At 48.6% G+C, this 14246-nt stretch overlaps 1 protein-coding gene across 3 annotated transcripts; it reads left to right on the top strand.

The window, feature by feature from the left end:
• Window positions 1-204: 204 nt before the first annotated feature.
• Window positions 205-11456, top strand: FUS (FUS RNA binding protein). 3 transcript variants are annotated; one of them, XM_066576983.1, is made up of 15 exons: window positions 205-292; window positions 2746-2770; window positions 5196-5353; window positions 5451-5613; window positions 5709-5977; window positions 6071-6257; window positions 7406-7440; window positions 8274-8309; window positions 8394-8500; window positions 9628-9757; window positions 9834-9935; window positions 10152-10266; window positions 10348-10445; window positions 10527-10701; window positions 11230-11456. In XM_066576983.1, the coding sequence occupies exons 1-15, from the start codon at window positions 280-282 to the stop codon at window positions 11267-11269; spliced, it is 1653 nt and encodes a 550-aa protein (XP_066433080.1). In that variant the 5' UTR covers window positions 205-279; the 3' UTR covers window positions 11270-11456. The 3 variants fall into 3 exon arrangements, with proteins under 3 accessions (XP_066433080.1, XP_066433081.1, XP_066433079.1); XM_066576984.1 differs by having other exon boundaries at window positions 5706-5977; window positions 9834-9920; XM_066576982.1 differs by having other exon boundaries at window positions 5706-5977.
• Window positions 11457-14246: the final 2790 nt, after the last annotated feature.

Below are 14246 nucleotides of genomic sequence, written 5' to 3'. Positions count from 1 at the left end.
TAGATCCGGACATACATACATAAGAAGGACAAGAAAATATATCTCTAGTGTGTGTAATATGTACGGGTTATATATGAGCCAGCTGTATAGATATACCATACACACATACAGCGTACATTCGTCACAGTGCTGAGCCAGGGACGTCTTGTTACCACTCCCCTCCCCTCCACAAGATGGTACGTCCCGAGTACATATGAGAGCTGCAGTAGCCCCGCCTCCACCATTGCGGCGCAGAGAGGAGGATAGATCGTGTGTGAGAGACAAGCCGGGACAACAATCATGGCGACTAACGGTAAGAGCCGCGCTGAGGCCGGCGTGATGCCGCGGCTGTGACGTGCGGCGGGCCCCGCTGTTTATCCGGCCTTGTCCTAACATGCTTCTTGTCCCGCAGGCGGCGGCGGGCTTCTGGCCTGTCCCTTCTTTGTGCTCGTGGTGGCCATTTTGTCCCGACGCAGTGAATTAGCGCCATTTCGCGCTGCGGGGGGCGGGGCTCGTTGCTGTAGAAACCGGAGTCTGGACGGCGCTGCGGTGATTGGCTGCGCCTGTTACCAGGCAGAATAAGCCCTCGGGGAGGGGGAGGGGGAGGGGGAGGGGGAGGGGGGGGGGGGGGTGTTAGGAAAGTGGGTCACCCCTTCTAGCTCTAGATTCCCTGTGGGGAGGAGATGACTGCAGCTGGGCGTCGGGCAGCCATCACCGCCCCTGTAGTGGGGGGGTGTAATGGAAGACCATAAAGCCCCCTATTTTCCCGGTTTCTCCTCTCCACACATTTTTGGTGCCGTCGCTCCCTGAGGGGTGTCTGCAGGGCGAGTGTCAGTGTTGGGCCGCAGGGGGCGAGGCGGAGTGTGGCTCTGTTTCTGCGGTGGCCCTCACGGCTCGCCGTCTCACGGTCGCACTACAGTTTTCTTTCACCTCCTGCTTCTCATTGTGGCCGGCCGCGGATCGGACGGCTGCCACTACAATGGAAGCCGTCCGCAGCAAGATGGAGGAAGCTGCGATTTTTCGTCCGTGAGCAGAAGCTGCAACTGGTTTCCGCTGGTGAGCAGGTAGCATCCCTGCCATGGCGTCATGCTACAGGCGGGCGCCCGCTACGGGTTCTGCCAGTCACATCTGCGCGTGTGCAGGCGGCCCTACACCCCATTGTATCATATAGCGTTTTGGAAGGCTTCTAAACCCGCGGGGGGCTCTGTTCTGGCTGTGCGGGGGGGTCCGTTCTGGCTGTGCAGTGCGCCGGGCAGAAGTCATCCATGCCGGAACCAAGCGGACTCCATCCTGGCCCGTAGGACGCTTTCGCCCCTTTTGGGTCCGCTTATCTCCCAAAGCGGTCTGGTTGTGGTGAATGCACTGCGGCTACAATAACCATGGCGGCGCCATTACCAGATATACTCAGTTTATTGCTGTACTACTTTTATATCCCCTTCCCCCGTGCCAGCCTGGCCGTCCTGTCGCTGCGCGGGGGCGTTTGTTTTGCGCTCTCCTGTGGTTTGTATTGCTACTCTTTTGGATACATTAAACCTTCTGAGTGCTTCTTCTTATTTCCCCCGCCCCCGCACATACTGTTGAGGATCGCCTCTTCTGCACGCGAATGGAATCGAATTGCGATTTCCTCAAGTGGAGGACTAATGGCAGCATGTTAGTGCCGGTTACACACCCGCGGCTTACATTGAAATCAATGGAAGCCGTCTGATCCGCGGCCCCTCTACATTGCAGGAAGGTTGCAGATTGTCATCGCCTAGCAACGGTGCAGGAAAAACAAAAAAAATCTGTACTCATGTCTGACGGCGGCTCGCTGCAGCCATCCACAAGGCGGATGAAGGAAAGCGCGGCCGCCGTCAGGGCTGGATTCTGCTGCAGCCATCCACAAGGCGGATGAAGGAAAGCGCGGCCGCCGTCAGGGCTGGATTCTGCTGCTGCCATCCACAAGGCGGATGAAGGAAAGGGCTGGATTCTGCTGCGGGCTCCCACATGCAGAGTCCGCCCCACTTGTGTACAGGCGGTCCTGATGGCCTTTATTTTTATCCACTGTTTACCTTTCATTTATTTTTTTTCTTCCCATAGGGGACTTGAACTTATGATTGATCACACTGCAATACTTTAGTATTTATTGTCTTAAGTCCTGGCACAGGCCCATCTTAACAGGCTGAACTGCATGGCAGCCTCGGGGGCCTTCAGGAGACCGTTGGCTGCTAGGACCCCCAAACTCCAATCAGTGCATTTAAATGCCGGTGTTTATGGTGGGACTGGCTCCCGATCCGGGGTGTGTGTGGGGGTGGGACTGGCTCCCGATCCGGGGTGTGTGTGGGGGTGGGACTGGCTCCCGATCCGGGGTGTGTGTGGGGGTGGGACTGGCTCCCGATCCGGGGTGTGTGTGGGGGTGGGACTGGCTCCCGATCCGGGGTGTGTGTGGGGGTGGGACTGGCTCCCGATCCGGGGTGTGTGTGGGGGTGGGACTGGCTCCCGATCCGGGGTGTGTGTGGGGGTGGGACCGGCTCCCCATCCTGGTCACAAATTGTCACTCATATTATGCTTTGGTCCATGGGGGGCTCACAATTTAAATTAGTTCTGGATGTTGAAATTCTGTAGATGAACCCCCATAAGGAGCAAATGCCCAACCATGTGATGTGCAGTCAGTCCACATGCGCGGCGTCAGGTTTACTTGTAACTGGTTATGGGGTGCTGATGTGTTATAATGGACAGTGGCATTTTATCATTATCTCATCATTAATACTTTTTCTTTCATCTTTGCAGATTACACTCAACAAGCAACCCAAGGGTAAGATCTCCTGGGGCTGGACACGACTACCTGAGCTCTGACCACGCGCCTTCCCTCCAGTCCTTAAAGGGCCACTCTGGTGAAAACACACTTTTTGATTTCTGGTCCCCCTCATGCGATTGCTGGTCACACTCTGGAGGTCTCCTCTGTGTATTCCAGCCACTTCGCTGCAGTGTAGCCCCCCACTGTATGAAAGTGAAAAAAATCTCAGCCTCAAGATGGTGCCTGATAAGCATCAGTCTGTCAATCCCATGATGCATTAGCACAGCGCTGAGGCTATAACATTCTGCCTTTTGGTGGGGCAGTTTATTTTCACTACATATATTCAGCTAAATAAGCTACAGACCATAAGTATACAGTCAGTAGGATGAGCTGTGATCTCCTCTATTATACTTGTGTGATCATCAGTGACTGACAGAAGTGTCTGTAGCAGATCCATGTAACCGCATCACACCACCGGAGTGGCCCTTTAAAGACAACCCCTTTCTATATTCACTACAAGGCTCCATGGACACCATAAGGGGGATATACCACTGTAGCCCAACACATACCATTTTTAGCATGCTGGAAATATAGTAAAGGAATTGCTTGCTCTGCCATGGCAGCTGTATGTTTCCTGACTGCTTCTTCCTTTGAATACTTATTGTATTCATTTATATAGTGCTTCCCTATTCCATAGTGCTGTACACAAACTGTCATCACTTGCTCTTGTGGTCAACATTAATGGCACCCCTATATTAATACCATATAAAATGGCTCCTGAAATGGTGTTTAGTGACACTCGACTGTATAGACTCAATATGATACAAAACAGCACAAGACTCGTAACTGCAGGAGTAAGATACAACATTTACCCTGTTTCGCTGAAAATAAGACATAGCATGATTTTCCAGAAAATCAACATCAAAGCCCCCATGTCAAAATGTGCACCAATGGTGTGGAAAATCTGCAGCCTTTCTCCTACTTGTGAACATACTCTTGCAGGGTTTCTCTCCTGTAAAACGCAGGCAGCACTCTGCTAATTGCTGCTAGCACCAGGACTGCAGTTCAATCACTGATAGGTTTAAGTGCCGACCCCAATCAGTGGAGCTCTGCCTGCATTTTACAGGGGAGAAGTGTTACATGTGATGGCACATGATGTGGACTCCCCTGTCCCCCACCATGTCAGCGCTCACATCTGGAATTGGCCTATGAATGGTGGCTTTGATGTTTAAAAGGGCCAGTTTTATTCCATGATCCTTATTAACAACGGCAAAGACTTATGGCCCATTTAGGCCGCCTGCAGACGGGCGGGTCGGAACCGGCAGTGAGGATTCTCGCCGCGAGACCCGACCTGGGCACCTGCAGAGAGCGGCGCATACTTGCCTGATACTCGCTCCTGAGCATCATCGGGGCGAGTGGCTGTCATCATTTGTCCGACAGCTCGTTCTGTGTAAATGGGGCTTAAAGCTCTGCCTGACTAGACCAGAAGTGCAACGGTCACCAAGGACAAGTGGTCTAAACGGTCCAAGATTTCCCAAGTCCTCGGCATCCTGGCTTAACAGTGAAGAACCTCCCAGAACGTGGTGCAAAAAGGAAAACTGGCTGAAGAGCCCTATGATGGATGCATCAGAATGTGGAAGAGAAACAAAACCCAAGATGCAAAGAAGTTGAGCCCAAGTTCGGGGACCTCTGGAATGGTTTGAATCGGTACCATACGCTGCAAGGCTCTACGGATAAAGAACCTCGCTGCTTAGAGACACAACTATTGGATTTCACCAAAGCTTACACAGACCAGGCACAATCCTGAGAATGCTCTACGGACAGATGAAACTATAATACAGCTATTGGGCAGCGCAGACCAGCGTTATGTTTATAGAGGACGGAATGAGACCTCTGAAGAACAGCGCCCCCTACCTACAGTGAGACATGGAGGATCCATAATGTGGGCTGTTCTGCTGCCTCTGGAGAACGTATTACAGGAACAATTAAATCAAAACATTTTAGAATAAAATGTGTTCCCGGGTGTAAGAAACCTACAAAATGGTCAGACAGCAGAATAATGACCCAAAGCACATTTATAGGTATGCAAGAATGAGGGAGGACAACATGGACAGCTGGCAGCAAGGAGTCGCGATGTCACCAAAGAGCACGGCAAACATCCAGTGGAAGAAACTCGGATGGCTACAGAAACGTGGCGGTCCATCCCAGTATTGTGCAGAGACCTGTAATCCCGGCCAACTCCTGGAATAGGAGACCTTTTTATGCTAAATTGATCAGAGTAAATGCCGGCAGCGGCTGAACATCCAACTGTAGGTCATTCGTTCACAACACCACCATAGAGGTCAATGGGTTCTCTGCTTTATATTGTCTATAGGCCTTAAGGCTGCTGATTTTTGCTTGTTCTGTTTTTGCCAGTAATATTTTCATTTCTCCTCCTTTTTAGATACGGGGCGTACCCCTCCCAGCCGGCCCAGAGCTACTCCCAGCAAGGCAGTCAATCCTACAGCCAGCAGGGTTACGGCAGCTATGGCCAGTCGGCCGGTTCCTCTTCCTACGGTCAGGGCGGAGGCTACAGCTCATCCTATGGGCAGGAGCAAAGCTGTGAGTTTCTCATACTATCGCTTATAGTTATATCCTATCAGTTGTGTGGTTTTCTGCTTGTTTCTCAATATTTGACCTGTGGTTATTTTTCCTCCAGCTGGATACAGCTCTCAGTCGGCACCACAAGGATACGGGGCCGGTAACTACGGCAGCTCCCAAACCTCCCAGACTCCATATGGCGGCGGCCAGCAGCAGTCATCGACTCAGTCATCCTATTCTAGCTACCCCCAGCAGCCCCCTGCGAGCAGCAACTCTGGAAGGTGAGGGACAGCTCTGTCTAATGTGCCCTACTCAACTACTTCACGTCATCATACATTTGTGATTGCTAATACCCGTCATGTTCACTTTTTAGTAGTTATGGTAGCAACTCCCAGTCATCTTCCTACCAGCAACAGCAGGGAGGAAGCGGCTATGGCCAGCAGAGTGGCAGCAGTTACGGCAGCCAGCAGGGTGGCTATGGAGGAGGACAACAGTCAAGCTACGGAGGACAGCAGGGCGGTGGCGGCGGCGGCAGCAGCAGCAGCAGCAGTTATGGCGGTCAGCAGCAGAGTTCTTATGGACAGCAGTCAGGCTACAATGCTCCTCAGGGCTACAGCCAGCAGCAGTCTCAGTACAGTAGTGGATGTAAGCTGATAGGATTTCACTTTCTGCAGGGGTTAATCATTGGGTTTGCTGTTCTGATGAGGATGGTTTACATTTTTTATATATTCTTTTTAGCTGGTGGATACAACCAGGACTCTCCTTCCTTAGGTGGGGGTGGAAGCGGAGGCTACGGTGGCTCTGATCAGGGAGGCTTTGGTGGACCTGACGGTAGAGGCCGAGGGCGTGGAGGCTTCGGCGGGCGTGGAGGCTTTGATAGAGGCGGTAGAGGAGCCCGTGGCGGAAGAGGCGGTGGCGGCATGGGGTAGGTATCTGACCATGGGCAGTGTGCGTGGGCGGAGCATGGATGACTGGATGCTGATTGGCTGTCAGAGAGGTGTTAATGCATAGACAACGTATTAAGGGTTGTTATCACAGGAGTACTCGGATTTGTATACCGCTTGTGAACTAATTCCTAAGCGCTGACAACATCAGCTGTCAAGCAGTCATGGTGGAAAGGTGTAAATGTACCACAAAGGTCATGCTGAAACCTAAATGGTCAGTGCATGGTACAGGCAGGGTGACGAGCTCATGTGTTAACCATAACTCTACAACACAAATCAATAAAAAAAATGGTAAAAATGGGTTAAAAGGGAAAAAAAAACTGAACCGTGGAAGGTAATGCAACTAATGGATATAGTGGCTGTGTTAATACGATAAAACCTGGGTGTCCTATGGTGTAAGTGTTACATGTCATAGCGGTTAAATTTATAATTGATAAGACTTCTGGATTATTACTGGGTTCTCGAAAGTGCTTAAAAAAACTGGGATTAGAGCGTTGGTCAAAAGTCCGAACTGCACAATATTCTCCTCCAGTGTTCTAGTTCAGAAAGGTTTGTGTGTCTATGTCTACAGCCGAGGGGCTGGGTTTGTGTGATGGTGACGTGGGGGCACTGCCAATGGTGGGGTTAGGTGGGTGAGCTGGATGCTGGACGGGCAGCACGAGGTAAGTATGGAGGCGAAGACTGCTGCAGGGTTAGGAATACAACTGCCAAATCATGTTTGCTGTGTTGCTCTGCTTTAACAAATTCTGCATTTTATGTGCTACAGGTTTTCAAGGTGTCGTCAGCTTTCACACTAGCTTTATATCAGCACAGTATATATATGTAGCCTCTATGCGTAGCACTACAGAACTGTAGCTACCGGTGTTCACAAAACACTGACATAATGGTGAATTCTATGCAAACCTTGGTACAAAACCACAATGAGGTCTCATAGAGAAAAATGGTGTCTGCTGTGAGCTAAAGGTGGTCACTAGATGTAGAGTCGCAGAAAAGGCCGCAGAAGGCTTCATTCCTATAGAAACAAGACGCAAGTGTGTTAGTTGTACAGAGCGCGTGTACACCTAGACATTGTGTGTGACGGATCGGGAATCAGTACAAACCCTTCAATTTCTCCTAATTGTCTTCTCAGCGGTGGTGAACGGGGAGGATTCAGTAAATTTGGTGGTAAGTGAAAGAGTTGTAAAATCTCCAACACAAATTCTTGTTACTGTTCATTTTCTTTGGGATCATTCATGAGATCTGGGGTGGGCTTCATTCCACTGTTGGTGCCAGTGCACTCTTTACGTTCAGTCTATATTATACTTTTTTTATTTCTATTCTTTTGGTTTAGTGATAAACACGTTACAGGGGTAAATGTGTAATTGAAACCAACAGCAGAAAACACAGGGGTCTGGTTAATGTTTGGGTCAATGCATGTGCTAAGAGTCATGGGTCCATTAACCTTCTCAAACTGGTTAAAAAAAAAAGAAAAAAACAAGTGTAACGTGGAAAATGGTTTCATGCTAAGCGACCAAATCCATGGTGGTTAAAAATGACACAAATGACAGTGTGCTGATAACGCCGTGCATCTATGGATTATATAAAACCGAGGTAATGGAAAAAAATTATAAAATGGTTCAGTGGAAGTGTAAAAAAAAGTGTATAAAACATGAGGGTGTACTAGAAGCGTGTTCATTCATTACAGATCATGTCCAGAGGATCACATTGTGTGTTCATAGTGTGGATTATAAGTAGGGGTACAAGACTTTTGGGAGTTTGCTCTGCCTAAGTGTAAGATTGGTTTGTCTTTCTCCTCGAATAGCGGACCAGGGTCTCAAAGGCCCTAGGGTTTCCATAATGACCCGACTAGATCTGTGTGTAAAGTCCGTGTTGCCAAGCACTAAGAGTGGATAGTCTGAGCGTTCATACAGCTGTTTGTGTGTGGAGGGTGGGGAGCGTTGGCATGCATGTGCTGGTAGATCTGTAATATGTCCTGTTCTCTCTGCTCTTCTCCAAAGGACCACGTGAAGGCGGACCCCCCAGACATGACATGCGTGAGTACTTCTTGATACTATGTCTCCATTCGCTTTAACATTCATTTTGCACAGAAATGATTGCTAACAGCCTTGTTATTACAGCGGAGCAGGATAACTCTGACAACAACACCATCTTTGTGCAAGGCCTTGGTGAAAATGTGACGGTTGAGACGGTCGCTGACTACTTTAAGCAGATTGGAATAATTAAGGTGAGCGCAGCAGTGCCTAACGGTCCTTCACTGCCCCATAATCGGGTAAGAACATTCACCTGAATGTGTTGCCTGATTGGCGCTGTGTAAAAGTTCAAACGATCAGCCCATGAATGAGGAAAGCTTGTTAAGGCCTCATCTCCACGGCACAAGTGGATTTTTAATGCTTGCCAGCGATCACTGATGTAGTTTTTTTCCGTGCGGATCGTCTGCGCAGAAAAACACAAGCCCAAAGTGACTGCCTTTCCTCTCCTTCCCTGCTCGGTGTCCAAGCAACCAGAGGTATCTGCCTACAAACCTGCAATTGAATTGCAGATCACTCACTTCCATAGTGATCAATGGAGCCCATCTGCACGGAATGAGTGGTAAAATAAAGCATGCTGCGATTTCTTTCCCGCCCAAAGTACGCAAAACAAATCCGTATGCGGTTATAGCAGTGCAGGCGTTCCATGGTTTCCGAAGGGCGGTTTGAACTGCGGATCTTCTGCACGGGTGCCAAACAGGGTTTCCACAAATCAAATCTGTGGACATTGAGGCCTTATGCTCACTAGTCAGCTGTACAGCTGGGGTAACCAAGATGATGTGCAGCCAGCCCTCCAGTGACTAGTTTGAGGATGAGCAGTTGTATGAAGTATCATTTGTCCCTTAATAGTCTGAATTGACTTACCTGCTGCTATTACAAGCAGCGTCTCTACTGCAAAATGCTGGTGAAGCTCTGCTAATTGTGTCCAGTGTCAATTCAATCAATGAGTGGATGTGCCAGCCACAATTAGCAGAGGTCTGTCTGCACCTTGCAGCAAAGACACTGCATCTAACAGCAGCCTGGTAGACTAGCACCGATCTTGAAGACTCCTCGTTGACTGGTGAAAACACTGTAAAAGTACCATTATTCCTGAGGCGTGAGGGACTGTTTACGTCTCTATTAAAAATTATTTCCTTTGCAAGCAGAGACTATTTGATAAGATGTTTTTCTAGTGTCCCCTTTTAAGGCAATTCTATGTCCTGTCTGTCCTGTTTATAATGGCTGTATTTTAGGGGACTACAACAGAATATAGCTATCCTATAAAAACACACAATTCATGGAGGTTTCTCTTGGCTAGAGATAATCACACACACTTTCTAAACAGACAAACAAGAAGACCGGACAGCCCATGATCAACCTGTACACTGACCGAGAGACTGGCAAGCTGAAGGGAGAAGCGACAGTGTCCTTTGATGACCCGCCGTCTGCTAAGGCCGCCATTGATTGGTTTGACGGTGAGTGTTCTGCATGTAGTATCAGTGGGTCCTCCTCTGTGACCTGTGAGGTATTAAATCTGTGTTCTCTCTTCAGGAAAAGAGTTCTCTGGAAACCAGATCAAAGTCTCCTTTGCCACACGTAGAGCTGACTTCAACAGCCGTGGAGGTGGAAATGGCCGAGGTAGGGGACGTGGAGGTATGTAAATGCTGGCCTGTATAAGTGTATCTCAGAAATATAGGACTGTAAATGTTCTGAGTCTGAGCTTTCCCTTACATACAATTGGTGTAAACTTGAGGCTCTATGTGCTATAGTTTGGGGCACGGTTTACCCTTATAGTGGTTTTACAGGGGGGTTGTGTTTAAAAAAAAAAATCTAATGGCAAACTTGTACGATTTTTCTAATTTACTTCAGGACCGATGGGCCGTGGCGGATTTGGTGGCCCCAGTGGTAACAACAGTCGTGGGGGAGGTGGATATCCCAGTGGTGGTGGACAGCAGAGAGCTGGCGACTGGAAGTGTCCAAACCCGTAAGTTAGAAGAGCATTCACATGCTGCATGATGAATTGGTTGTAGAGCATTCTCTCATGGGACTTAACTTTTTGTTTTAGGACTTGTGAGAACATGAATTTCTCATGGAGAAACGAGTGCAATCAGTGTAAAGCGCCAAAGCCTGATGGACCCGGAGGGCCAGGCGGTGCTCACATGGGTGAGGAGTCTTAACCCTGTCCTGTAATGAAGTGCTGTCTTGTCTTCTGAGAACTTAACTTTAATGCTCTCTTGCCTTTAGGTGGAGGAGGAGGAGGAGGAGGTGGTGGTGGTGGTTTTGGTGAGGAGAGAAGGGGTGGAGGAGGCCGTGGTGGCTTTGATCGTGGTGGCTTCAGAGGGAGAGGTGGTGACAGAGGATTCCGGGGTGGTAGAGGTGGTGATCGTGGCGGTTATGGACCAGGCAAAATGGATTCCAGGTGAGTTGCCATTAAACATGGTCAAACCTGTGTTAAAGCCCTTTTTTCATGGGCTTGATTGGAGATGAATATTATCCTGATCTCTTGTAAAAGTGCAAACTATCTTCAGCTGATCGGCTTGTTTATGCAACCATAACAATGCTTGCTGGTTGGCTGCACATCTCCCTGGGTAAACGTGCAGCCGACCAAAAATGCCTTTAAGGACAAATGATCGTTCATTTCCGACAGGGGATCTTTTCCTTTGTGAACAGTATAAACAATTGCTGATTCGTGTACTTTGTCAGTTGGTGCTGATTTATTACAGCCTGACCCTTGTGTAGTGTAATAAGGTCCTAAGCAACTAGGCTCAAACACTAGAGATTTGCCCCTCTTCATACAACACTTCTACTAGGCATCACATGGCACAAGTAGTAGGAAACTGTATGATCTGTTAATCAGACCCTTGGTGTACTGGGGGGTAGTGCCCTACTCATTCTGTAAGTGATGGCTGTCCATTTTTTGCTTCTAATAACTGTTCTTGTGTTTCAGGGGTGACCACAGACAGGACAGACGTGACCGGCCATATTAGCTGTGACGAGCGCCATTTCTACAGTTGTACTGTTTTTTTATTTTCTATGTATGATGTATCCTATGGATTCCTGCAGAACTGTTCTAAATTTCTGTACACTTTGTATTACCTCTGCAGTGCACTGTGAATTTTATGTCTTTGTAAAGTCCTTGCCCATTAAACAGATGAACTTGTGTAAAACTTCTTACGTGCTGTGCCACATCTCCTCATTTCTGGGTCCGTGTTAAGGCCCATTTAGACGTAACTATTATCGCTCAAAATTCATTTGAACGATTTGCGCGATCGTTAAGCGTGCATGTGAAAAATCAGTTAGTGGTGGTTTAAGCTGACTTTTCAGTCGGCTTAAAACCTTGCTGGCTTCTCATCCTGTTTAAATGCCACCCGCACAGCGCTTCCCATAGGAGGTTGAAGCGTTGAGCGAGAAGCCTGTGAGCCGGCGGCAAGTCTTTAGTTTGAATGCTCTGCACAAGCGCTGAGGACCTTGGCAGAGATGGCGCTCATGCAGTCTTGGCAGAGATGGCGCTCATGCAGTCTTGGCAGAGATGGCGCTCATGCAGTCTTGGCAGAGATGGCGCTCATGCAGTCTTGGCAGAGATGGCGCTCATGCAGTCTTGGCAGAGATGGCGCTCATGCAGTCTTGGCAGAGATGGCGCTCATGCAGTCGTTTAAAAGACTGTCGTCCCGTGTGTGAAAGGGCCATTACTGATGACACATCGCTTTTAGTGCCAGGCTGCTCCCTCTGTAGCTAATGTAGATATACGTGGGGAATACTTGAGTATCAGTGTCGCGTCGTCACAAGCAGAAGCCATTGGAATTTGTTTATCGGCTTTGCAAATAAAAGTAGCAACAAGAAAACGGCCAAAAGGAATGGTTACAACTCCTCTCTCCTTCCTGACGGTTACTGTCCATTACTAGGTAGCATAAGGTTCTTCCTGTAGCCTAGTTGGGTTGTATGGGCAGTCCTGCTACTCCATAATGGCACATCAATACAATAAGTGCTGTAGCAAGGTTTGTAGTCTGCACAGTGTGAAGAGCATGGAGCAGATAACAGGACACGGGCTGTTACATGAGGAGAGCTGGACAGGACCGTAGAAGGGAATGGGCCAGCATCAGGAATGGTATCTGCCCCTTTGTGCAAGGAGCTAATAGGATCAGCACTTCAGAGCCCTACAAAATGACATCCAGTGAGCCTGGTCTGCGGATTCCGTGAGGGCCGGATGTCCTGTAATGGACCAGTGCTCAGTCATGCAACTTGATTGGCATTTGGCAGAGACCACCGTAACTGGTGAGTTTGCCATTGGCGTTCTGTTGTCTTTAGAAGTGAGGAGTAGATGGCAGATGCAAAAGTCTAAGGATGCCTTTTACACACTGAGATCTGATTGTGTGACTTTTTTTTTTTTTGTTCCCTTAAATCTTTTAGCGCGGTGTAGAAAAACTAGTTGCAAGGCGTGTGTACTAGGGCAGAGGTCATCCTGCAGTGTTCACATTCATTAGGGCTTGAACAATACATTAGTCAGGATGACATCGTTAATCCCTGCAACTATGCAGGTCAGCAGCACAAAACTGGTGCAGCAACATCTGAAGTGAGACGCTCGGGCCCACTCATCGCTTGTACTTGGCTGACATGTTACTGCAAGTGTTTGGATAGTGTAGCAGGAATTTCAAGTGGGGCTGATAACCTCTTGATCATCCGGGGCTTGGTTAAAGAGGTACCATATAATGTACAGGGTTAATCTGGTTAGAACAGGAGGGTTAGATATGGACCTTTGTGTAAATGGTCTGTAACTGCCAGAATGGCACCAATAAAGCTTGGAAGGCGGATGTATGTTCTGTGGGATTAACATCCTATAAACCTGCGGTTGTCTTGTGTATGCTGGGGCTGAACATGGAGGAGCAAGGAATCTATGGGGGTCAATCGGAGGTAAGAGCAGCTATGGGATAGCTCATTAAATGTTTAATAGGCTTTAGATAATGGTAACCCATAACTGCATGGCTCTGTGAAAGGGAGGCTGTCAAACACCAGTAGCTGGAATGTTACTGAGCTTCCCTAAAGCATGTGATACAATCTCTCATATGTAGTTATTGCACAAGTTAAGGTCCATTGGTTTGGATAGCACAACTTGTGATTGGATGCAAAATGAGCTAAAAGACAGTATTCAAGGCATCATTCAGAGGTTCTATCCAGACTGAACCAATGTAAGGGTTTCAGGGGTTTGTACTGCCATTACTGATCAACCTGCTTGAGTAGTGCAGAAGCATGCTTTGTCCATACTTGTAAATGGCACCGCACTGCATTGTTATAGATGCTGTAGGGGTGAAATGGCAAATGAGGGTCATTAAAGGGGTTGTCCCGTGCCAAAACGGGTTTTTTTTTCAACCCCCTCCCCGTTCAGCGCGAGACAACCCCGATGCAGGGGTTAAAAAAGATCACCGGACAGCGCTTACCTGAATCCCCGCGCTCCGGTGACTTCTTACTTACCCAGTGAAGATGGCCGCCGGCATCTTCTCCCTCCGTGGACCGCAGGGCTTCTGTGCGGTCCATTGCCGATTCCAGCCTCCTGATTGGCTGGAATCGGCACGTGATGGGGCGGAGCTACACGGAGCCCCATTGAGAAGATAAGAAGACCCGGACTGCGCAAGCGCGTCTAATTTGGCCATTAGACGGCGAAAATTAGACGGCAACCATGGAGACGGACGCCAGCAACGGAGCAGGTAAGTGAAAAACTTTTTATAACTTCTGTATGGCTCATAATTAATGCACAATGTACATTACAAAGTGCATTATTATGGCCATACAGAAGTGTATAGACCCACTTGCTGCCGCGGGACAACCCCTTTAAGTGAAAGGCATTTGAAGGGGGGCGTTAAACATGGATTATTTGGGTGGGTTGAGATGGAATGGGATATAACTACATTATGGCACTCAATGCTGGGCTGCTGCATCAAAAGGGAATGTAATAAGACGTGGCTTCTAGAA

The sequence above is a fragment of the Eleutherodactylus coqui genome, chromosome 8 (assembly GCF_035609145.1).
Source record: "Eleutherodactylus coqui strain aEleCoq1 chromosome 8, aEleCoq1.hap1, whole genome shotgun sequence".
Taxonomy (NCBI): domain Eukaryota; kingdom Metazoa; phylum Chordata; class Amphibia; order Anura; family Eleutherodactylidae; genus Eleutherodactylus; species Eleutherodactylus coqui.
Note: the sequence above shows the minus strand (reverse complement) of the source record. Positions and strands in the feature narration are given on the sequence as shown.